This window comes from Pempheris klunzingeri, chromosome 8 (genome assembly GCF_042242105.1).
Source record: "Pempheris klunzingeri isolate RE-2024b chromosome 8, fPemKlu1.hap1, whole genome shotgun sequence".
Taxonomy (NCBI): domain Eukaryota; kingdom Metazoa; phylum Chordata; class Actinopteri; order Acropomatiformes; family Pempheridae; genus Pempheris; species Pempheris klunzingeri.
The window spans coordinates 17,595,605-17,620,715 of NC_092019.1; the positions used below are offsets into that span (position 1 = coordinate 17,595,605).

General features: G+C 46.0%; 2 protein-coding genes across 2 annotated transcripts; both read right to left on the reverse strand.

Moving 5' to 3' along the window:
• Positions 1–427: 427 nt before the first annotated feature.
• znf628 (zinc finger protein 628) lies at positions 428–6,959 on the reverse strand. The gene is made up of 8 exons (XM_070836007.1): positions 6,338–6,959; positions 5,864–5,936; positions 4,817–5,755; positions 4,188–4,358; positions 3,700–4,033; positions 3,399–3,553; positions 2,653–2,895; positions 428–2,526 (listed from the first exon to the last, which is right to left on the reverse strand). The coding sequence occupies exons 1-8, from the start codon at positions 6,721–6,723 to the stop codon at positions 496–498; spliced, it is 4,332 nt and encodes a 1,443-aa protein (XP_070692108.1). The 5' UTR covers positions 6,724–6,959; the 3' UTR covers positions 428–495.
• A 962-nt stretch (positions 6,960–7,921) lies between these two features.
• Positions 7,922–12,933, reverse strand: il11a (interleukin 11a). Its single transcript, XM_070835777.1, has 4 exons — positions 12,850–12,933; positions 9,883–9,978; positions 9,599–9,760; positions 7,922–9,433 (listed from the first exon to the last, which is right to left on the reverse strand). Exons 1-4 carry the CDS (start codon positions 12,904–12,906, stop codon positions 9,251–9,253), a joined length of 498 nt encoding a protein of 165 aa, XP_070691878.1. The 5' UTR covers positions 12,907–12,933; the 3' UTR covers positions 7,922–9,250.
• Between the last annotated feature and the right edge of the window lie 12,178 nt (positions 12,934–25,111).

Genomic DNA, 25,111 nt, shown 5'->3' on the forward strand with positions numbered 1-25,111 from the left:
GAATTTATTAATAATTAGTTACTATTTGCTATTAACATTGTGAAGAAAACGGGCCATGTACAACATTTATACACAAAAACGTATTTACTTAATAAACAAACTGCCAATGACAGTATCAGTTAAGCTAATATACTTAGGAATATTCCGAGGTCCATGTACAGCCTGTTTGAATGTATAACATTTCTAGTATGTGGCACCATGGGATTACGACACAGTACTCATCTAACTGCATGCTCTCCCTCAGTTCTGGGAGAACTCATAACTGACTAAAGTGCTAACACACTTGGCCCACGAGCAACGGGGCATTCACTCACACACACACACACACACACACACACACACACACACACACACACACACACACACACACACACACACACACACACACACACACACACACACACACACACACACACACACACACACACACACACACACACACACACACACACACACACACACACACTTTCCTCTTCTCTAACAAGCACACTGGGTTTAGTTAGAGAACTGGATCTCTTTAGAGTTCGGTATAGGTCCATTTCTTATTGTGTCCTCAGCTGATGTCGGTACCTCTGTGTTGTCTGTGTTGTGCTCCTTTACAGACTTTTCCTTTGCTTCTGCTGTTACACTCTCATATTTCACATCGCTACTTTGCGAGATCTCCCCCTCCTCTCCTCTCTCCGTTCTTCCCTCTCTCAAGCTACTGGTGCTGACCTCTATTATGACAATCTCTTCTCCACTCTCCAGCTGAAATATACCTTCCATGGCACCTCCGCCGTCAGTAACCCCACCGCTTACAGCATTACAACCTGCCCCTTCTCCCATCATTCCCTCTTCACCCTCTATCAGGGCTATCATCTGCATACCCTCCTCCGTTTCCTGCTCCATCTTGGTCTCACCCCCAAGTTCAAACACCACCTCCTGCCCATCGAGTGGCACCAAACTTTGGGTAGGTGTGCAGGAAAGCTGCAGGCCGGTTTCTTGCCCTTGGCTGAAGCTAGCACTGGATGAGCCACTGTTTTGTGCCTCAGTGTGGAAATGAAGAACATACGACTCTCTCTGGCTGCCTTCTTCTCCTGTCTGTCTCTCTCCCTGCTTTTCTCCACTCCACTCATGCAGAAGTGACATCATCCCTCCCTTATCTCCCCCCTTTTCTCCTTCACCTTGGCCATTTGTGTTGAACTGCAACACAAGTGATTTTCCCTCCCCACCCATTCCTCCATTCATCACCTCGCCTGATGCATCCCCTTCAATCTGTAACACATATGACTCCCCGCCCTCCCCGATATTCATCCCCTCCTTTGCCTGTCCTTCATTATCAAAACATAACACAAATTGTTTCCCTGCCATTGTCTCCGCTGTCCTTATTTGCTCCACAGTGGTATGAGGTGTCCTTTCCATAGTAGCAGGTTCAGGAGAAGAAACTGACGCTGTGGCTACTGTGGTGGCTGGTGTTACCATGGTGACGGTTAATGGAGGTCCTGAGGTGTCCACTGTGGTGGCTACAGTGGTAGAAGATGAAAGATTTGGGACTGTGCAAGACGTTGACAGGCAACAGTGGGACATTGTGGATACAGATGATGCCGCAGTAACGAGCTGTGCAACACTGGTCACATTGCAGTTTGTTACTGACGAAGCTCCACCTGCAGCCTGACTGACAGGAGCTGTTGCAGATTTCTGAAGAGTAGCTTTTGGTTTGCGTCCCCGTCTGCCTCGTGCTGTCCGTGTGCTCTTCCCTAATATGGGTTTGTTCAGCAGGGAGTTGCTTGAGAGAATGTGTGTTGGCGTGGCAACATGAGTGTTTGCATTGTTATTATTGTTGGTGATTATGATCCTGGTCTGCTGCTGTTGCTGTGACATGGTTGGAAACTGGGTCATCTGAGTCTGTGTTTGGTTTAGGACGGGCTGGAGTGCTTGGATAGTCTGAAGCACAGGGAGGGTCTGAGGCTCCGGAGTGGGCGGAGGGTTGTTTGCCGCGGGGACGAGAATCAAGCTGGACTGGCTGCCATTGTTGGAGGGGCACTGTAGAAGGAAGAAGTTTTGGGGCTGGGACGGGGGCGGTGGTGGTGGAGGAGGAGGTGGGGGGGTTGGAGTAGGGGATGACAGAGGGATGAGCTGCAGGCCGCTGGCTGTCTGAATCATAAAGTAGTTCTGGGAGGTATTGGGGGGAATATTAAGTGTTGGCTGGGAAACGATCAGGCTGCCTTGGTTCCCTGAGGCTTCCAGGGTGATGGGGTTGAGCAGGGTTGTGGTGGTTGTTACTCCTCCAACACTGGCTTTCACAGCCACTCCATCTTTACCTCCACCACCACCACCAGGGCAGGGCAGTGGAACACCACTGCCATGGGTACGGATGTGCCTCTGCAAGTAGGAGTGCATGACAAACTCCTTAGAGCAGTACGGGCACTTGAAGTCCTTGCTTGAGGAGTGCGTGCGGAGGTGGAGCTGGAGGTTGGAGGAGTGTGTAAAGCTTTTATTGCAGTGTGTACACTGAAAGGGCCTCTCACCAGAATGGGTACGTTCATGCTTCTCAGAGTGAAATATCAAGAGAGGAGGGGAGAGAAATGAAGAAAACAGTTTGAGATAAGACAAATCTATTCAATACAAATAGTTAAGAATCTACATGAGTGAATCTTTACAGGCTGCACTGACCTGTTTGAGGTTTGACGTCTGCGAGAAAGACTTTGAGCAGATGGAGCAGGTATGAGGCCGCAGTCCAGAGTGCATCTGACTGTGTCTACGCAGGCAGCTGGTGTTCTTGAAGGACTTGCCACACTCCTTGCACACGTACGGCCTCTCACCTGTGTGCTGCCTCAAATGGTACTGGTAGTGAGAGCTCCACTTGAACGTGAGTGGACAGTGAGGACACTGGAATGCCCGAACACCTGTGTGTACCTGGGTGAGGTGAATGTGGACAAAATTTTACACTCAACACTTTCTAGTGTTATGTTTTGAGACTTTTTTTTACATGTTCTAGCAATCATTTACATAAGAAAAACCTGAAAGTGTCTGCTGGACAGTTTGTGTTTGTTATTATGTAAATACAGTTTAATAGTTCATTGTAGTGAGTAAAACTGGAAGAGTGCAATGAAATTCACAACACAAAACAGTGGCAAGAAGGAAAAATCAAAGTGGAGGAGCCATGAACTCGAATGCTACAACTATTACAACTTAAGTGTTGTGCAATAACGGCCACTGACTCACAAGAAAGTTGTAACTCCAGAGTGTGTTATTGCAATAAAGGGAATTGTTATTGCTTTGTTGGATTTGTCTGTTGTACACTGCATTAATTTGTGTGGGTGTGAACCTGACTAGACAGCTGCAGTCCCTCTCAACCAGTAAACTCAAGTTCTTACGTGACATAAATCATAAAATTTGATGATGTGAGTGAACCTTACCCTCTGATGGATTGAAAGCAGCGACGACCTCTTGAAGCTCTTTCCACATTCAGTGCAGCGGTAGGGCCTCTCCCCAGTGTGATCCCTCATGTGGTACTTTAGCCCCGATGAACCTTTGAAAGCTTTACCGCACTCTGAACAGCGGTATGGCCTCTCTGTATCCAAGTGTTTGAAAATTATAATTAAAGATGGGATAGAATACAATACAATCTGATCAAATATTTGTTGTCTGCTAACTTATTTTGCTATAAATATATTAAACAACTAATTTGCGTCTATGCTGCTATGAAAATGTCCTTACCTCCTGCAGGAGTGTTCTTGCTGGCACCAGCCTTTTTGGGGGCTTTGGTCGGTTTAGCCGGTTGTTCTTCTTGCTCCTCACCGACAGCAATGATGTCAACATGGATCTCCCTCTGGCCTTCCTGCTGCTTGTCGGCCTGGCTGGGAGAGGAGGGGAGGGGGAGAGACAGGGAAAGGGAAGGAGGGCACACTATCTCAGCCTCTGCCTCAGCCAGGAGACGTTGCTCTGGGGTGTGGGAGTGCTGGTGGGTGAGGAGTGAGGAGAGAAGGGGGAAGGAGCGGTCACAGGCGGAGCAGCTGAACTGGGAGCGGGACTGTGATGAGAGAGAGTGCATCTGGACAAACAAAAAGGGGCACATATGAGGCAAGATTATTTTTAAACAGAAACCTCAAAATGCAATACATTAATCTCAGTGATCAATATACAGTACAGCACTGTAGCTGGTATAACAGTGTTGGTAGAGGAGCAATTATAACAGGCATTCACACCAGCGACACATGTCTGTTGAGGCCTCCACTGGTCTTGAAGGTCTTATTGCAGTAGCCACATGACAGCCCTGCCCATGTGGTTCTGGCCTCTGGCTGAACGGTCTCCGAGCTCTGAGTCACCTCGGTAAAGCTCTGCAGCAGGTCAAACTGGGCCTGGGTGGTGGCCACATTCTGAGGACAGACCAAAGGAAGTAATGCATATACAAAGAAAACACATCTTCAGATTGAACTCAAACACTTCACAGGCTAGGCAGGCATTAGATTGAGGTATTAAATTAGATTAAGTAGACTTATATAGAGTTTGTCATTTTGTTTCACCTCATTCATTTAGTCTGACATTGTGTTTATGTCAGCTGATGTGTAGTTTAGGGAGAAGGGGGGTTGTTTTGTTTTGCCTAAACCAGTCAGTGAGTGTTGAATCCCTCATGCTGACACTGTTTTCAGTTGACACAGACGCTGCAGTAGCAGTTGCTAGGAGCTGGTGAACATGTGTCACATTGATCAAAGAAATATGTTGCAAAAAAAATACGTGGCAGTGTAATTCAATTCCCTTTTTATTCCTTTTGATTTAATATGGAGGGGATTTATTCTTCTCTTCTTACATTTTTCTGTTTGATCCAATCACTTACTGCGTTGTTGCCATCTGCCCCCTCCGTCAGTCCAAGGAGCACCTCCGTCGTGTGTCCGTTTTCAGCCACTGTGGTAGTCTCCACCACCTCCTCAAAATCAGCCAGCAGGTGGCCAGCTCCCACAAGCCCATCCCCAACCTCCATCCCTGCCCCCGGCCCCGTCTCCGCACTGGCACCGTGTTCCTGTGGAGCCATGTGGATGGCCTGATGCTCCTCGAGCTCTGTTCGTGTGCCAAAGGTGTGGTTGCAGCTGCCACAGCTGTACAACAGCACACTGGCCCCGGTTTCTGTGCTCAGATGAACCTCTGTCCCGATGGCCCTCGGTGCACACACGTCATCCCCAGAGGAGGTGAGGGTGAGCTGGGGGAGAAGGTTCGGATTCTGGCCGGACGAAGCGGTTGACAGAAACACTTCTTCCATCCCCACCCCCACTCCATCGGTTCCTTCCTGGCTTACAAACCCCACCATGTCCGTCAACATGGACGACGTCACTTCATCTGCCGGTACCACCACCTCCACTACCTCATTTCCCTTCACTGCGTCTTCTACCCGCTTTCCCTCCTTCCCTCCTGCATTGAGGTTGGAGTGAGAGTTCTTGTGCAGGGCCAGGTTTGATGAATGTGTGAAGCTTCGTCCACACTCACTGCAGATGTAGGGCCTCTCACCTGTATGTATCCTCATGTGCTGCCTCAGGTTGGTGGACTGAGTGAAAGATTTGTTACACACTGAGCAGGTGTACGGCTTGAGACCAAGGTGGACGTTCTTGTGTCTCCGCAGACTGCTCGAGTTCTTGAAGGCCTTGGGGCAGGTGTCACAGGGGTATGGACACTCTCCGGTGTGCTGGCGAAGGTGATACTGGTAATGGGAACTCCATTTAAAGGTCAGGGGGCAATAGGGGCACAAGAAGGTACGCACTCCGGTGTGGACACTCTGATGGACCTGGAGATACACAGAGATAGAGATGTGAAGTTTCACTCTCATTTTTAAGCATTTCCTTTTCTCAGAGAAAATCCTTGATTATAATATGACCTTGTTTGAAAACCTCACCTGGAGCAGAGAGGAGCGTTTGAAGGCTTTGCCACAGTCCTGACATTTGTAAGGCTTCTCCCCTGAGTGAGACCTGCAAAAGAAAAGTAGATATTAAGGATGACAGCACAGTTAATTACATACAGTCATTACAGGTGTGCCACATTATCAGTATTGAATACATTTCAATACGTCTTGTAATATGGACACCAAACTTGTATTTATTTATTTGGTATGGAGTGTGGCTTTTACATTGTTCATACTACTTTGACTTTCCCATTAAGCTTAAGTTAGACAGATTGAACCAATTAGAAGTGAGGCAGAAGTGGATTCAGTCTTTTCTCCATATATTTTGTTCACTAGCTGTTGATGTTAGAATCACATTAATTTTTTGCCCTATTCACTTCAATACATAAAGTATATCAACAGCTTCAGGAGCCTATTGTAACAACATTACAATTGTAGGGGTGGTAACAAGAATTTTATCATGGGTACCGTTGGTGGTAGAGCAGAGCGGAGGAGCCCTTGAAGGCCTTGGGACAGAGATTGCAGCGATATGGTCTCTCATTGTTGTGGCTCCGCTGGTGGTGAGTCAGTCTGGACGACCACCTGAAGCTCTTCCCACAGTCCATACACTGGAAGGGATGGTCCGATTGCTCTGGCTGTTGGGCCGGGCCGGACACAGACGACGCCACCATGTCCAGAACCACCTCCTCTCCACCCTCCACCACCTCCTTGTCTGCCTCCACCAGCTCCCCTCTGTCCCTATCGTCCTCACCATCCTCTCCTGAGCCAAGAAGGGATGGGAAAGGGGAAAGGGAGGCAGCGGACTGGGGTGGTAAGAGTTCTGCTTGGACCACTAGGGCCACTGAGTTAGCCATCACCAGAGCAAGCTGGTAGCAGATGATGGTATTCCTTGGAAGCAGGCGTGGATCAGTTTTGGTGCAGCATCATGGTTTTTTTATTCACCTCTCCTCCGTTCATGTTTTCTTCTTTCATAAATTCCTTCCCTGTCAGCCACTGGAAACACCAGCCGTCATCCAAAGTAGCCAGCTCAGGACAGGTCTGACATGAAGTGAAATGGAAATAAATACAGTACTATAACTTGGTAACTCCTGCTAAGAATGTCCCCTTTAAATTTCAACCCCTTCCTCCCTCCCCCCTGTCTATGAAGCTGGTCCCCCCTCCCTGCTGTCTTTCCTCTGGCCGTCAGTCCCTTTCTGTCCGTCCCCGCAGTGCGGTGCCTACTAGGAATACACACTCAGGGGCTGCACTCAAATTACACATTAAGATGCCTCACAAGTGTATCCTAATGCAACCGGCCAGCTGTGCAAGCCGACAGACAACACACAGAGAAAATATCAGTTTTACAGTATCAACAAAAACAGCTAGTGGCCTTCATTTAAAGCTAATCTTGCCCTTGTCAATGCGGAATAGCGCCGTTAAACTGCTCGATAAGGACGTGCATGAATACAGGCTGAAGCAGTACTCACCGAGCACCTTTAACTCATCTTAAACATATATAGTTGATATTATGAAAGGGAACTGGGTACCGCAGTGCTAATCCACACAACCTTAACAATAAACACAGCGCAAACTAACAGCAGTTCTCCACCCGATGCCGCCTTCTAAGAACAGCGACGCTGATTGGCTGTTCGCTGCAATAGATGCGCTTCAACCATTGGCCAGGAGCTCCAACAGACAGGTTGACGTTTTTAAACCTCTCATAGAAATATCTCTAAATTCAAAATTTAACCGAAATAACTTATCGGTGATGTGTCCACGATTCACGATCGTTAAAAATAATTTATGAAGCATTATTTATAATGCATATTTATCCGCGCTATTCTGACTCCGGCGCATAGACTTCTGGGTAACGTAGTATCTTCCGCGTCTGCCCTAACTACCATCTGTCACATCGCAGGTTGGTTGGGCTGTGGTTATCTAATACATACGCAAATTCATTATGCACATTCTTTAGTATTTATTTCACCAAGGCACATATTTCACATTGAGGCCAATCAGTGTGTGGAAGAGGCATCTTGATGTTACAACAATAATTTAAACATGATGGTATAATAATAGTAAATAAGAATAAAAACTGTATAAAAGTACAAAAAGATAGGAGACTTGCTCCACTGCAGCACAAAATAAATAGTTCCACCAAGTTACTTAAATAAATAGTCAATACTGTAACAAATACTAGAATAGGAATGAACAAAAATTATAGTGATAAAATTGGTAAAGTAATCTACATTATATTGTAGAAAACAACATAATACACAAAAGTACTGTATACAACAATTTACATTCTTGTACACTTATGTACACCTGTACAGAACATAGTGTCGCAATACATAGTATTTTAAGGCTTTGGGTGTTTAACTAAAAACAAAAAAACTTTTCTACCCCAAAGCACAGGTTCAAAATCAGCCATCTCACTCATCCAAGAGGCTAATCCTAACAAGTTTGTGCAAAGAATCTAATCTGGTCCATCAGTGCTCAGCAACGGGGCACATTCATACAACTTTATCACAACGTTAAATACGCCTCCTCGTGCAGAATGCCAGAAACAGGCATCGCAAATAGAAACTGTGGCTGTGGTGCAAAAGAAAGTATTCACTTCTCTTCAGCTACCATCGTGACATTTCCAGATAAATGCAATCAATTTCATAGGTCAATCAATTGATACGGTACGACATGGCACTTTTAACATGGTTAGAAGATCACATTAACATCTTCTAAACTGTTTACTCTAAGGGCACTGTGTGTGAGCGATAGTGAAAACCTTGGCTGTCCCAAATGTATGCTACATCTACTGGAAGAATTATGCACTGAAGAAATACACAAATGCAAAGTATATTAAGTTAGTTTAAACAAAAGTCATCATCAGAGCTATAGGCTTAGGAAGTGCTACTGTGTTTTTCTCCAGGATCAGTGAGACACAAGACAAAAAGAAAGATTACAAAGGTGTGGGCAAGTAAATTCACCATAATACAGAAATAAAGATGAGAGTGACACATTACAACTTCAAATAAATAAAATTAAATAAATTACTAATAGTCAATAAATAAATAAATACATAAATAACATGGTCATGAACAAGGCCTTTAGGAGACAGTTTGGGGAGTCGTGATCATCATAGTTAAACTAGCAGTTTGCTTTAACAGGAATCTTGATGGATGTAACTGGCTGCAGTATAGTGCATCCCTTATTGGCTCTGATGGAAAGAAACATTCTTCAACACACATGTCATTGGTTGACGTTTGGGCCTCTTAAGGGATGCTATTGACTACAGTGCACATTGACATGGTCCTTATTCCCCTTTGGCTGAGGCGGGACTCCATGTATCCACACTGGCTCTGCAGCCAAGTAGTAGAAAGGAAAAGAATGAATGAGTTCAGGTCATCATTGAACTGCACTTTGGACTTTGGGCTTGAGGCTGATGAATGCTCTGTATGCCCAGTCACAGAAGAGCTTGAAGTGTTGAAGAAGTTCATGGCTGGACTGCAGGACATCAAACTGATAGGGGAGGTGAGGGGGGAGGGAGGGGGTCGCCGGAGTCAGCCTTGGAGCTTCAACTCTCTGCATCTGTAGGTGAAAAGACAGATTAGAAAATCAATTTATTGTTATTCTTCAGAAGGTAAATGCAAGTGTGGTAGCAAGCTGTTGTAGAAAATGATGCAATTTCCTGCCAAAACCTTCATGGATCAAAGTAAAATGAAGCCCTGAAGGCAGGGACACTCGGCTCTTTACCTGACGGTGCAGCAGGTTGATGAGTGATCTCATTTCTCTGATCATCTCCACCAGCTTGGGCACCGCGGGGTGATGGTGCTTCTTTGAAACCTTGTTCAGCCACTCAAAGTGGTGCTCATACAGCTTCAGGTCAGCATGCAGCTGAGAGAGTGTGGGCTTCAGCTGGAAACAACACAGACATACTTTAGAGACTTAGCATGGGTGTGGTAAGATGTAACTGAGTGGATAGAAACAGACCAGCCCCTCACACAAAGTCACGCACAAATACATTATCAGGGCATTACCTCAAGATTGCTGAGGTCATTGGCTGATCTGTTGCTCATTTCTGGCAAAGATCTGAACCTGTGGGGCTCCACGTCTGGGTCAAATGCATGCTCCTTCTGGAAGAGAAAACAAGACACAGAGCAGCCCATTAGCAATTTGCATCAGCGCAATTTTACTCATCCTCAGACAAGTCACGGCAACATGAGGAAAGTATTAGTCTAGCACCTCGATTGGATGACTGTTTTCTGTGCTTAGAGACAGTAGCTCTCACTGAGGGGAGTGTGGTTGATCGGGTCAGTGTGAGTTCACCCACATTCAGCCACCCCAAATGTCAACAATAAGAGCAAATGACCTGAACCCACAGGATGTTTTCTACAGGGAGCGAGGATAACAACATATGCAGTGACTAAGAAAGCTCCAAGTGGGACAGACAACACAGGGCTGTGGGGAAACTCCAGGGTCACAGCTATAAAAAGATGGAATGACGCAGTGCCGCTGCCCAGCTAGAGTTGTATTGTAAACTACGGCCAGACAGCAGATGTAGTGCTCATCGTGGCCACCAGAGGGGGATAGACAACCCGACTGCAGGTTGGTGGAGTTCCACCTTACCAAGGCAGCTGTGCCCATTGGTGGTACAATTTAGTAATAAAGATGAAGGCCTAATGAATAGGAATAGATGGAGATGACTGATGCGGCATGCGTCATTTCCAATCAGTAAAGAAGCATAACAACATTAGGCTGATGAGTGCTGAGAAATGTTTTGTGTAAACAGGTAGTGTGTGCTTAATGCTACCATAGCCTGTTATGCAGTGTTTCCCCTGCTCTACTGTTTGCCTCCAGTTGTTTGTGTTGATGTTTTTAGTGATGAATGTGCCGCATTGTCTCGCACGTCTCTCCGTCAGTCTTTCATAAGAGCTCACTTATGTTTGCGGCCCAATGTTTTGTCTCCATTGCTTTTGTCCCCCTCCATCCCTTGCTTCCCTTCCCCTTCCTCCCTTTCCCTCCTCTCCCTCTCCTCTCCCCCTCTCCGTCTCATACCAGGTGCACAAGCACATGCAACATCGCGTGCATGTGCGCGCGCACGCACACACACACACACACACACACACACACACACACACACACCACTGGCTTGTCATCTAGTTTGCTCTCTGATCTCTTCATCTCTTGTTTTGTGGTTTTTGCTCCATCTTTCTCAGCCTTTAATTCTCCCTCTTATCCTACTTTTCTTGCTCTCTCCATCGTAGATCATGACCTCACCCGACAGAACTTAGCATCCAGCCTTTTTCTTCCTGAATGCAAATACTGGAATGTGATAAATCTTTTTTGATTTTTATCAAGTCACTTTGCTGTGGCGACCGAAAGCAAAACACTAAACACCGCACCTACACAACCATGACTATTTACAGAACCCTCAATGCACACACACACACAGCCACAAAAATGCATACACGCAAATGCATGCACACATATACGAATTTGCACCCATGCTGCGTGCATGCAAACACACACAGACTCCCTCACACACACACACACACACACAGTCGCGTTGGAAAACTTATATAGACCTATGTGTGTCCAGACACACATTTCTCTCTTTAAAGCATCAGTTTCATTGCTTTTTAGCAGGGACTTTCCATGGATTCCCATTCTATTTATCTTTCCTAACTTTGTCCGCTCTTTAGTGGAATTCCACACAATAAGGAAAGAAAATTAAAAATAAATCTTCCATGTTACTGAACACTGTCTAATACTGTCTCCCTTTGATGATGCTGGATTGTTCACATCTGGAACCCAGGTTAGACAACGGCTTGTAATGGCCTGTAATGTTGTTTTAAAGCAACAAACCTACACACACACACACACACACACGTACAGAGCATACACTTTCTGAACATCGTCTACTGGCCAAGACTAGAGAGAGTATGTGTCTATTTTTGATTTTATCCCCTGAACAAAAGAGTTTAAAGATTTGCATAATGCAAAAATAGAATCCAGATCAGGCATGTGTAACCAAAGATCCAGAGATATGTTCCCGCTTTCTTTTCACCTGTTAAAACACAGTGTTGATACACAATCACCAGCTGGGGCCAAATCTCGGCCAAGTTCTCAAATCTGATTTTCCTACCTGCCTGACTGTCAACAAAATAAGATTTCAGGCCAGAGTTGTCAGTGCGATGCAAGTGATTCACATTTCATAGGAGAAAAAACTGCTTCAACTCCATCCTCACTTCCACAGTCTTGCCGCAGAACATAAACATGTTTCTATGTAAACAGACATGTGATATACTTTGCTGTCATTTCTCAGATGGTATGCTTGGCAGTTCAGCCTCAGTTGGATGCAGGTATTAAACTGATTCCTAGAACTTTATGTTTTGTTTTTCTATCCTGTTCACCACATCATGTATCTTGCTAGACCCTCACTGTAAATGTGTGTTTACTCCCCCTAGTTCCATAAAACCTGATATTAATTTCATTGCGTGTCCACTGGCACTGGCACTGGCCACCAATCTTCCTGCTACCACCACCAGTCAGGTGACCGGGCAGACCAGGAGGCTGCTGAGTCAGACCTCCCCTCCCTTCCGAGTCTAGTGTGGATTAAAAGTGAGATCACTCAGTCAAATCTCCCCTGAGGCTTTTGCTGCTCTGATCTAAGCATGCAAATGGACTCCAGCCAGTCTGTCATCAATGAAAGCAGCTTAAGTCAAACTGAAGTCCTGAGCAAGCCTTGTGTAGCTCAGCCAAAGTGAGTTTCCACAACAGTGCGTGGTGCAAAGTTAGTGTGGCGTGACCTAAACTGAAAGGTTACATTAACACCAAAATCCAATTAAGGGAAGTTCAATCAAGACAGGCTGTGGCGCACTGACCAGCATCCTCTTCCATCCTTCTTCACACTAACAATTCAATTAGCACGGGACATTCAGGGCGAGTCGAGGCTCTCCTCCAATCAGTAGCCGACACTGGCAATCGTCATGATCTCCACTTACCAGCAGTTCTTGGGTGAGCTTCATTAGATTTTTCGTCTGATTGGACAGTTTATCCATGTCAGTCGGCCGCCTGTGCGGTACCGGAGAGGCAGACGTGAACACAGGCAGCTGGGCCAATAGCAGCGAGAAGAGGAGCGATGAGGAGGAGTCGAGCAGCACTGTAGGGGTAGAACAAAACGGAAGCAATTAGTGGAGAGGCGCTGTCATCTCGCCATTATGATAATGACCTCAGGCCACGGCTGTCATCTCCAAGGGAAGATATTGCACCATAATATAAACAATATCTCCAGACTTGGCAGAAGACTGCTGAAGAGCTTCAGTGTCAGAGTCATGTTTTCACAAGTTGAATGCAAATCATTAAATCATTAAAAGCCGGGCTTTGACACTGAATATCACCATCACTCCTTTACCATAAGCAACGCAATGAATGCTGCTGATTGTCACACCTGCAACTGGATAGGTACGTGAGTTGGTGGTATAAATTATATGGACCCAGCCAAGTCAACTCTCTAACAGTAAGCTCATTCATTCTTTTCCTTTCAAGTTCAAATACAAGGTAGACTAAGTATTAAAAGGGAACCACAGTGGTGTTGAAATGATGAATGCTTGATAATTACAGGTGAACCACAAGAATCACAGCCAAAATAACACTGCAGGAGCATCTGAGCTCCCTGTCCTAGTGTAACTTTTACAGTTTAGGGATCACCAGAGAATAAAGTTGTTCATGCTGAATGTCAAACCATAAGTGAGTGAATTGTTTAGAGTTCCATCTGTGAACATATAATTTAATTAAGCCCACATAGGGATCATAAATAGCTGTTAACAGTCACATAAAAGTTTTGGACTCACAATTTAAACACATTGTTCAGACATGAAATCAAACAAACGCTGTAAAAGAAATTCTAATTAACAAAATAAAGCAATCACGAATGAAAACACACTCACACAAACACTTACATTTCATATTGGTTCGGATCCAAGAGATGGGTGAAACCCAGCAAAACAAACGTAGATAAATAAATAAATAGAAAAATTAATAAATAAATTGAACTCCGGAAATTGTCACGTGCTCCGGTTTCTTCTTCGCACTCGTCAGTCAGAGTGAGGAGGAAAGTTGTCAGGACGAGAGAGAATGAATGAGGGAGCAGAGTGATGAGTGGAGCACTCAGAGAGAGCAAAGGAGCGGGAGGTAAAAGTCAATATCGTCAAACTTTCTGCCTTGAGTCAAGTTTGAGATGAGCCCTTGTAGTCTTTATGGAGTGCTGAAGGCAGAGAGACACTTAGACAGTTTGGAGAGAGAGGGAGAGAGAGAGGGAGAGAGAGAGAGGCAACAGAAATGCAGAGAGAGGGATGCGAGTGTGGTAAGTCCAATTTTTGCGCGCAGTGAAGTGTTTAGGCTTGTTTAAAACTTCCTTTATAAAGACGTCGGGCCTATGACACATCGGCAGTGACTCACTTCATTCATAAAAACACACACACACACACCACACACACACACGCGCGCGCTCTCTCCCTCTCCCTCTCTCTCTCTCTCTCTCTCTCTCTTTCCTCCTCCCCTCCCTGCTGCCTGTCTCCCTTTGCGAAACTTTAAAAAAAAAAATGTTCCGTTGTTTTTTTTTTCTTTCCTCCCCCCCCTCTATCACTTTCTCCCGTCCTGTCCTGTCGCTATCTCCAGCACTTCCTCCGTCGCATCCCGCTACCTGCGCCAATCAGTCCCATCTACCTCTTTTTATCTTTCCATCTCCAAATCTCTTCCCCCCTCTCTCTCTCTCTCTATCTATCACTGCAGACGTTTTAAAAAAGCCCATTGTTTTCATGTTGTATCAGCACATCTCATGTAACCATGTATCTTTTAGAGCCTCTAGTCTTACCTGCTCTTTCTTTTTTCTTGCCCTAGCTGGTGTTATGTGTTGTATCCAAGGGCGAAATGTCACAGAAAATGTGTCTGCTTGTGTTATTTAATTCACAACAAGCCTCTTTAAGGCTACACGTGCCACATTCCCAGTATTACAGCTAATACGAGCAGCAAACACCTTTTCTCTCCCATATTTCTCTCCCTCCTTTTCTCACCCCTTGCTCTCTTTTTTTTTAGAGCCCCTCCTGAGACAGCAGCCTGTTATTTCCACTGCCCCCCCACCCACCTCCTTTTTTTTTTTCACTCCCTCTCTCCCTCTCCAGGGTGAAGGAAAGAGTGAGGAGTGAGAGACGGATAGGAGCAGGAGAGAGGTGTTGTCCAGACCAGAAGGGGCCTCTGAAAGTGTTGCATAGAAACAGTGAGTGGACACACACACACACACACACACACACACCACAGGACATTAACACAGACGCACGCTTGAGGGGTGGGAGGTGGTCGACGGGGTCAGACACAGCACACACACACACACACACACACACACAAAACATGCACATGGATGCACACGCACGCCCGCACGACACGCTCTGTGTCATAGAAAAACATGCTGCTCTAATAACAGCAAAACACATCAAAAAGACGCTCTGATACTTGCAGAAACATAACCGTCTACTGTACGCACATCAACATGATTTCTCACACTCTCTGTATGGTTCTCTCTCTTTCACTCACACACACACACACACACACACATACAGAGCTGGGCAGTCTGGAAACACTCAGTCAGGTGCAGTAAAGCGTGGCCTACTATTGCGAAGGGCAAGAATTAGTTTCCAGTCGTGACAGAGGGACAGTCGATGCTTCGTACTGTACACATACTGTATATCACATGGGAGTCGATAGGTGCCTTTGCATCCACCTGTTTTTATACACATTTTCACTTTGAGCATAAAAAACACATGAGTGGAAACGTGGAAAAGTTGGTGTATCAATAAAAGCAAAATGCGATTAAGTGCAATGGAAACAGACATAGCCAATTAATTAAATAAGACGTACATGAAGCATGTGACTTCCACTTAAGAAATAAAAAGTGGTAGCAGATGCAAACATCTGTGTTGAGCCATTAGGAGACTGTAATCTTGTGAATACATGAAATCAAAACATAAATGCCATATTTCTATCATGTTTTCTACTATTTTTCAACCAGTTGAAGTTTGACTGGTGCCCTCTTCTTCTGCAGTGGTACGGTGGCACCTGAGCCAGTATAATATAATGATATTCTCAGAACAGTAGTGAATGGACTACAACAAATTGCATTATCTTTTGCTGAGTTTTCTGAAAATTTGGTTAAAATTTTGGCTACAGTGAGGTGGAAACCTGACTGTGGACACACACACACACACACACAAAGGGGGAGAGAGAGAGAGAGAGACCGAGTGAGGAGGAGAGACCAGGGAAAAGGAAGAAAGCGTTTTTGAGTCTGGGTGTGAGATTAGGAGACCCTCATTCACAGACATACACTCATGGTGTGGTTTGAAAATAATTAGTGGTGGGCCTCGTATGCGCACATTCGCACACTCATACACATATACACACAGAGTTGCCAGTCCGGTGGTGGGCCTACACAGACAAACAAACACCCTCCAAATGATGAGGGCCTGGTGGCAGCGAGTGGGTGGCAGAGTTGTTGTGGTTAAATGGGGTCATACTCTGTTTTCTCGGGTCAACAGTAGAGAAGAAAAGCAGGGTAAAGAGGAGAGCAGGAGAAGAAGGAAAGGAAATAGATGAGTGGGGTTTGGACGTAGGGAGATATTGACACACTCGCTCTTTTTAATTTCCCACATCAAAGGGCCGTTTGAAGACACAGCTGGGGAGAGAAGAAAAGAAAAAGTGAAGTTAGTCACTCTCCCTCATTCCCTCTCTGGGCCGCCTCTTATGATGGGGGTCTCCTGGGTGGTTCTGAAGCACACAGTCTTCTGTTAGGCCATCCGCCAGCGCTGATCACTCACACACTATGACACCGGGTGGGTGCCCTTTAAGTGTGTGTGTGTGTGTGTGTGTGTGGGAGTGTGTGCGCACGTGCATAGATGTCAGTACGCGAAATAAAAAGGGTTATGTATCTTTGTTTAGACCTTTGTTTTTGTGTGTGAGAGAGAGCGCACACTGGTGCATGCCTGTTGGAAAAGGGGGAATCCAGGGTTTGTGTAAATGGGTGTGCGTACAGTATATGTGTGTAATTATGGGTATGTGGTGGTATAAGTGCGGTGTCTGTATATCGTGCATGAGCATCAGTGTTTGTGTGTGCGTCTATGTGTGTCTGTGTGTTTGTGTGTGGCCTTCATATGCTACCCATTACATCACCAATCTGTGTAAACCACCATAGGAGGAGAAACAGAGTGAGACACTCAGACTACGACCTCAAAGACATCAGAGAGGAAGGGGAACCTGTGACAGGGCCTGCCAGGCCTCGCTGCCAGACAAACTTTACTCACACAAGCTTCACTCAGATTGGTCATGCTTTACACTAGGTTTCCTGTGCGCTATGGCATGTATTCACACATTATTACGCAGGCTTCAAATCATTTGAACACCTCACACTCTTCGCTCACCTTTTGCCGGGCTGTTAATCCACACAGCTGCATGATTCATTCATCATTAGCCAGAGTCGCTTTTAAAAACTTTGATTTAAAGACTTTCAGTCTGGTATTCTTCCTAGTTTATCTGACAAGGAAGAGCTTGAGAAGGAACAGATTTTTTTTTTATGTTGGGGATTTTTGTTCATTGTTTGCTTTAGTGTTATTAGAGTTGTAGTCAGATTATGAGAACAAATACCAAATCAACCCATTCTGATGATGTGGATTTTCCCATCAATGTTTGTCGCTGTGGGTTAATTTCCATGTCCAGGTGGATAATAAAGTAGTCTTGTAGGTTTTAGGGTTAAGTCTCATGTTCTGCTTACCTTAGAGTGTCATATGTAAACAGAGCAAATGTTGGCTGTGACGCAAAGTTGCTCCGATGGTAAAAAGGATTATGGGAGAAGGAGTAGTAATAAATTCATCATTTTTATGTTGCACCCTCATTTCCTCCAGGGAATTCCAGCAGGGCCTGAGTAAGCAAACGTGAAGATTACGTTCAAAGGGAAAACCAAAGGTCCGACCTATTACTGTTAATATTTACTCTCTTATAACGGGACACTTTCAAGTTTCCCCATGACCTCCTCCACCTCCTCTCTTCTTCCTCCCTACTCCGTCATTCTGTCCCCCATTCATTCTCTCCAGCTCAATGCCAAGTGCGTGATTCCGGCGGGGTATACTATCTGGGGAATCGTCATGGTAACCTTACCCTAACTCGCTACCCAATGTCATCATTACCCCACCTCCCTTCTCCCCTCCGCTTGCCCCTTTACTTCAACCTACGTCAGAGAGCAAGTGAGTGTGTTAATAGTTCAGGGGGGTTTGGAGGGAGAAATACTGACACACAGGAGGGGGCTGCAGTCATTGGGCAATAAAGTGACGTCTCTGACTCTCTTTCCCACTGTCACTGATCAGTGTTATTAAAGCTGTTGTCCTCTTTTAAATGGATATATGACAGGAAAGCCTACTCTCAAGCCCCCCTCCGCCTCCCCTCCACTGGCGAGTCTTTAGTTGAAAAAAGCTCCCCACGGACGTGATTTACTAATTATGCGTGTCAATTGCTCTCTTCCTTTTTCATGTGAGCTGCCCACTGAAGTCAGATATGGCTGCTGCGCATCTGTTGCTTTGCCTTTTTATTAGACCATTAAATGGGGACATTAACCAGCATCATTATTGCAGGTTTCCTCCACTGCCTCAGCTCACAGAGCCGCGCAAAGGGCAGGATGCAGGGATGAAAGGGAGAGCATGAGGCAAATTTCTCTCCCGGCAGAAACTGGGGGAGCAAAATGTTTAAATCAGCTCTCTATTAAACACACATTTACGAGGCTCATTTTGTTTGGAAACCAAACTCTATGGTATGTGACAAAACACAGTGTACGTGTGTGTCTGCATGCGTGTGCGTGCGTGCATGTGTAGCAGCGAGAGTCAGCCGAAACCCTCTCCCTCTCTGACTCTGCGTTGCTCACCTGCTCACGTTCCCCTCACTCTCACTGCGTCTGAGCAGTTTTGCGTCTGCCAAAGAGGAAATCTCTGAATGAACTAGCTGAAGCAATAGGTCACAGACAGAGTGTGAGAAGGAGAAGAGGAAGGAGGGAGGGGGGGTTTGCAGCGGGAAGCAACCCACGCAAAAGGAACTTTTTACTGTGCAAACAGTCTTTCCATCTACCCCGCTTGCTCCCTCCATCTCAGACTGGTGTTAATACACTGGAGAGCCCAGGCCTGTCTCAGAGCTCCCGCTTTCTCCTCCGGTTCTCCCTCCCGCTCCTCTCACCACCATTCTCAGTCGCCCTAAACATTCTTTCCTCCCCTGTCATTGCGTGTCCTGTCTGCGTCCCTCTCTCTCCCCAACTCTTCCTCCTTTCAAAGTGCTTCCCTTTGGCTCTCTCTCACTTTCTCTTTCACACACTCATTCGCTTCCACTTCACATCCCTCTCTCCTCCTGGTCTCTGTTTTCTCTTGTGCACTCGGATGCACAGGAGATTCAATGAAATATAAACACTATGAGATTTAAACAACCAAAGCATATAATCAAGCATGTGGATGAAGACATTGACTAGCTTTTATCACCTGGCTGCAACATCTGCACCAATGACTCCGTACAGAACTTGTCATAAAAGTAAAAGAGAGAGAGGAGAGCTGAGTGAAACCGAAGGTCCTATTTTTGGTGCATTCCTCAGCGTGCAGAATAGTTATCCCGGAGACATTACTTGTGCATTCTCTGTTCCTTTGTTACTCTTTCACTGTGCTTCTGTAGTGAGTTACTACATCTGTGTGTGTGTGTGTGTGTGTGTGTGTGTGTGTGTGTCTGTGAGTGATGTATACTGTATCAGAGCTGACCACTACTTGCCGGCGCGCCGTGTGTCTGCGTCAGCCACACACTGAGTCTGTTGTCGTGTTATTCTACGGAAGCTGAGAGCTGCTGACAAACTGTTAGGGGAAATGGGGAGGGCTCTGTGTGTGTGTGTGTGTGTGTGTGTGTGTGTGTGTGTTAGGATGCAGAGAGGTCTGGAGAGATGACGGGCAAAGAGTGAGGGGAGCGGGAAGACAAAAGGAAGAGGACTCGTGTGACGTCGCAGTTTGCCCTACCGAGTGACTTTGTCAATATGATGTGACCTCAGTCACATGAGGAGAGGGGATGGGAGGGGTGGGAGGATGCCCTTTTGCAGACAGATGGACACACATACACAAAGACACACAAACAAACACGCAAAAACCCACATATGCTTACGTATGTTAGACAGGTCACTCCAATTTATACAATTTATAACCCACTACCCCCTTTAACCTGACATGGACAGGCTGTTTCTGTTAATGCTGACGCACATCAGGCCTCTACATCACTGACCATTCATTAAATTAACACTCATTATGCGCTGACAGTCATAAATCAAACTCCCACAACAGTGATAGCAGATAACACAACTTATAACAGAGCACATGGGCAGCTGTATTGATTCTACTATCGCTCCACCGACCATTTCCTGTGCGTCAACCATGCGCGTGTGAGTGTGTAAATTTCATCATAACTAAGAGCAAACACAGGAAAGGAAATTTCATATCCTCATGTTGTCACTGTTTATGTTTTGAAATAGCTTACAGACAGGGAGCTGAGCACAACAGTTTGGAGGCAGAGTGCATTTGAAAATGTTTGGAAATCAAAAAGACTTCTCTCCACATTCAGTAGGCTGTGCTTTGACCGCACAGGGAGGGGAGGCGGACTTCAAGTTCACTGAAATGTCAACTTTGGTTTGAAGTGACTTGACTTAAAGTGGTGAAAACATGACACAGAAGATGCACTGTCTTCCTTTTGGCGATGGAAATCTCTGCTGTTGTTGTCGTATCGCACTTTTTTGCATTCTCTCTCTCAAAAGAAGGCATTTACTGTAAATGTTTATATAAACTGTGAATTATCTATCCCTCATACTTCTTGGACATACTATCTTATCTCTGGAATAGTGCAAGTAAGATATGGAAGTAATGCGTTTGCGTGCATTCTTCGTAACCGTTGTTATCATTAGCTCCAGCTGACAAGTCTGAGTCTGACAACCCTCTTTTATTTGTACATCTGCACGACCTGTCACAACCCCAACATCTCTCCAGTTTTATTTTCCTGATCTTTTTTCCTCGTGGGAACTCACAAATGTTTTGTTTAGTGTGCAGTCAGAGAACCACCTTTATCCTTGGAGGGATGTGACTAAGAGGAATGACATGAAAGTTATTCTAATCTCTCTATTCTTGTTCCCAATGTTTGTGTGCACTTTGACCCCCTGCTGTTTCCAATTAGCCACAAACTGCTCTGTCGGGAGATATTTAAATGCCTTACATGTCTTCTTTTATCAATACCAGTGAGTGAGTCAAGGACCTAGAAATGAAAGCTATCCAGAATTTTCTATTTTTGGCACAGAGTTCACACACATTGCCATTACGCCCCCGTCGCCACTGTCTTTTTATGTCTCCTACTCCCCTTTCTCCCTGGCTCCTCATCCTCTTTTTGTTCATCACTCACACTGTCCATTCTCATCAGAAGGTCACTGCGCGATGTATGAATGGTGTCAGTTGGCTTTAGCGTCTGTCTTGCATTACAGACGCCTTCGCATCTGGCTGGACCCCCGGTAGTGCCAGGAAGCATGCCAGGAATGCAAGGAATGGCCCAGCGAGCGATAAGAAGGAAATTCCCCGCAGCAGACTGGACTAAAAGCCCAGAAACAACCGGCACATGGACAATCACTGGGGAGAAATGAAAGGGATGACGACAAAGAGTGGGATGGGAGGGGATGGAACAGGATGCCTGGACAGACATAGGTCTAGGCTTGACACTAAGACAATAAACACAGTGACAGTGGCTATCCTTGGCAGCTTAGAGTGGTGACGAGTATGGGATGGTGACACATGAAAAGAGAAAGGAATGGGATGGGCTGGGATGGGATGAATGGGGAGAGATAGGTGAGACGGTAATGAAGAAAAGAGCCAATGACCAGTGATACTGGGATTAGAAAAAACAAAGTGATGCCATGGAAGCGAATGACTGACAAAGATAGTGATGGCAACGACGTAAATCAGACTATCACCCATCTACTGTGGGTGAGAATGGGACAACTGTGGGACAGGAAGAGGGCATAGAGATAGAGGCCTGTCACAGGAAAGATCCCCTTTAATCTGCCCCTGATTGGGTGACAGTAAGTGGGGAGAGGAGGACACACACGGCTCACAGACAGATTTCTGGCTGGTGAATCCTTGCGTTTGACTGACAGCACCTCTTTATGACTCACTGACCCGGCTTCTCTACTGTCTCCCACACAGTGCCATCTGCAGAGGCTTTCAAGCTCAGTTTGAACACAGCGAACACAACATTATCAAACCCTGATCCAGATTAGCTTCCCCTCTGTAGTGACCTACTAAGTCACTGTCTACTAACAAGCCAAGTCTACGTCCCGTTGTCTGGCTGCTGGTGCTGATTTGGGGGCAGTCAATCCGTAATTGTTTTGAGCTGCTAAATTGCACCAGGAGGGATTGGATTACCTACCACCAGGGCAGTTCCCCCCTTCTTGTTTCCCTGTTTCCCCTGGATTACATCAGAGTTTAGGCTCCTCCATCTGTGAGTAAGCACATACCTCACATTTACAGGGGAGACTAGCAACATGCCTAATGTGTTAGGACAGCAAGGTGGATAATGGATATATGGAGGAGGTCAGGAAGTGTAAACAGTCCTTCCTGTACCTGGTTTTCTGTTCATCTCCAATGGAAAGATAAGAGGTGTAGAGGACAGCTGATGATGATCTAGTTTCTGTCCATGCATGCTGGTGTGTCTATGTGTGTGCATGTGTGCTTATTGTTTCTGTCTGGCCTAAACCCAGTCTTTTCTGTATTCAGATCATAAATAATGAACAACCTAGAAGGAAATGAAATATTATCCATATAAAACTCCCCAGGGTGTCTTATCTTGTATGACAATGATTCATTCCTGTAATTTCGTGATCACAGCATAGACCTTGGCCAATTACAATAACAGAATAGAGATAGATAAACAATATCACAGCCACAATCTGGGCTTCTTCTCTCAAAAGCTACGTACTAATTAATCTTCAAAGTAAAAAGCATTCTTGCATGACAAAGCGAGTCCTGTAAGTCGCCACTTTCCCAGGTCAGATAAACACTGTTAAGCTCAGCGGGGAGACAGTAAGTGCAGGACATTGTGATGAGGGGCAATACATGAGACTTTATTTGTACTTTATGGTGTGGTTGTACAGAACACATTGGGGTCAGAATTCGATCCAGTGAACGTGGACAGTTCTGTCTCTCTCTCGTACGTTTAGGTCAAAACCTCATATAATGACTTTGTGTGGTTCCCTGGCTTTTCGACCCATCCAAAACAGCTGACACAAGGCGGATAGGTGGGTGTGTGAGTTTTGAGGTGAGGCAGTGAAAGGCACAGGCAGACAAGGAGAGGTAACTCTGTTTTTTTGGTAACTCCATTAAAAAGAACCCCTGGGAGGGTTGGACGACTGACAGCTGAGGTGGAGTCCGGGGCAGCCAAGCAGGAGGGAGAGTGTTTTCATGTGTTTATGTGTGTGTTTTCCTTCACTACTGGGACTTATATATATGGCTGCAGGGCTGTCTCTCAGATCCGCAGCTGAGTGTGACGGGGGTTCACTCAGGGGTATAGGAACAGGCCTCGAGGACGACCTGTGGAACACCCCCGTTATCCTCCAGGGAGCAATGCTTTTGAGGTGCGGTCCCCCACCACCCTTCACCTCCAATGTGCCGAATCAGTGGAAGGCAGAAACCCAGAGAGTATCCCTGACACTAATATGGAAAAAAGCCTGTTTGGAGCGAATATAAGGGCAAATATTATTCTTCCTGAGCGTAACCACGGCGAGCACCTCTGACCTGGCAGTGAAAGTGCTGAAACAAAAAGCCCAAAGACTTTTTCTGCTCCATCAAAGGAGAGCTGCATAAAATAAACATGGCCATCAGATTACCACGCTGAACACGGGGCCGCGTTAGCCCGCGCCGGCCGCCCTGCTGCCCAACCCCATAGCTCTATGGGAGTTAAGTGTGGGGTCCGCTCAGTCAACACCATGACGCAAAATGGAACAAGCCTCTGACAGAAGCCCCAGGCTGATGGAATAAGGCCCCTACCCACAGGCCCACAGGCCCCCCGGCCCGAGAGAAATATACTGAGCGAGAACGGGAGAGAGAGGGGCAGGAAAACAGGAGGAAAGAAGAGGAAAGGAGGGAAAAGGTAGATGAGGACATTTTGGAAAAGAGAAAAAGACCACCAGTCCCAAATTGGTGGCACTGGCCCTGTCCCAAATTGAAAAGCACACACATAAATGCACTGCTGCCTCGGAGAACCAGCAGCAGCGGGCCAGGACAGACAGCCGCCAGTGGAGAGAGGGCTGGGGCAGGGCAGGGCAGGGCAAGACAGGGTACAGTGGTTGGTGGTGGTGGTTGTAGCTGCCAGTGAAACTGTGAGGCTTAGCTGGCTAGTCCTACTAACAGTGGACAGCCTCAGCCCGGTGGATCTGACCTCACAGGGGTTCTTTTATATCCCTGCGTGTGTCTGTGTGCATTTGTGTGTAGGGGCATGCATGTGTGCACCAAAAAAAGAGAAAAGTTTGTGTGTTTATGTGTGCATTTCACGTTCTGGTGACGTAACCAGGAGAAAACAGATCTGTCCCTTGAGGAGGACCAAGGCTTTTCTCTTGGCCTTTTAGTCATCTCACTGAGGCCCCGCTGTCCATTTCATCCACCTAACATCCTAAGCCACAGTCTGTCGTCTGTCTGCATCTAACTGATTTCCCTCCCAGCACCTCTGACCTCCTCTCCACTCGTCTCAAACCTCACACGGATTCCTACACCCCCAGTCTGCCTTTTTGTCTGTCTGTGACCCAACAGAGATTCCCCTGCTCTCGTTTCCTTCCTGGCCTTAACACAGGACTTAGCCCGGAGCCATGCACAATATTCCACTCTCTCGCACTGTTTCAGACTAGAGCTAACTCTCTGATGACTGTGTCTCATACAGCCAGGTCCTTAAATATTTTGTCAGAGACCCAGAATGAGAAATTAAGTTTTATTTCTTGGGAGCCCCACTCATAAAAGTAATATTGTTCCCCTTGCCACGTGAGACCAGGATTTAAAAAAAAAAAAAAAAGAACAATTGAGGTCTCCACTTGTATAAGAAACCAGATCTTGCAATATTCGGTAATGGTGACTACTTTAGTCTTAAACACTCACACTTTCCCCTCCGATTTCCTGATAAAACATGTCTCAC

What these genes read in the sequence shown, in the direction of transcription:
- znf628 (XM_070836007.1), bottom strand. Translation starts at nt 6,723, where the DNA reads ATGGCTAACTCAGTGGCCCTAGTGGTCCAAGCAGAACTCTTACCACCC. An exon ending in AACGCTCCTCTCTGCTCCAG is followed by an intron (nt 5,756 to 5,863) that starts GTGAGGTTTTCA and finishes GTGTATCTCCAG; the next exon opens with GTCCATCAGAGTGTCCACAC. An exon ending in TGCTTTCAATCCATCAGAGG is followed by an intron (nt 2,896 to 3,398) that starts GTAAGGTTCACT and finishes CACCTCACCCAG; the next exon opens with GTACACACAGGTGTTCGGGC.
- il11a (XM_070835777.1), bottom strand. Translation starts at nt 12,906, where the DNA reads ATGGATAAACTGTCCAATCAGACGAAAAATCTAATGAAGCTCACCCAA. An exon ending in AGCTCACCCAAGAACTGCTG is followed by an intron (nt 9,979 to 12,849) that starts GTAAGTGGAGAT and finishes TTTCTCTTCCAG; the next exon opens with AAGGAGCATGCATTTGACCC. An exon ending in ATGACCTCAGCAATCTTGAG is followed by an intron (nt 9,761 to 9,882) that starts GTAATGCCCTGA and finishes TGTTGTTTCCAG; the next exon opens with CTGAAGCCCACACTCTCTCA.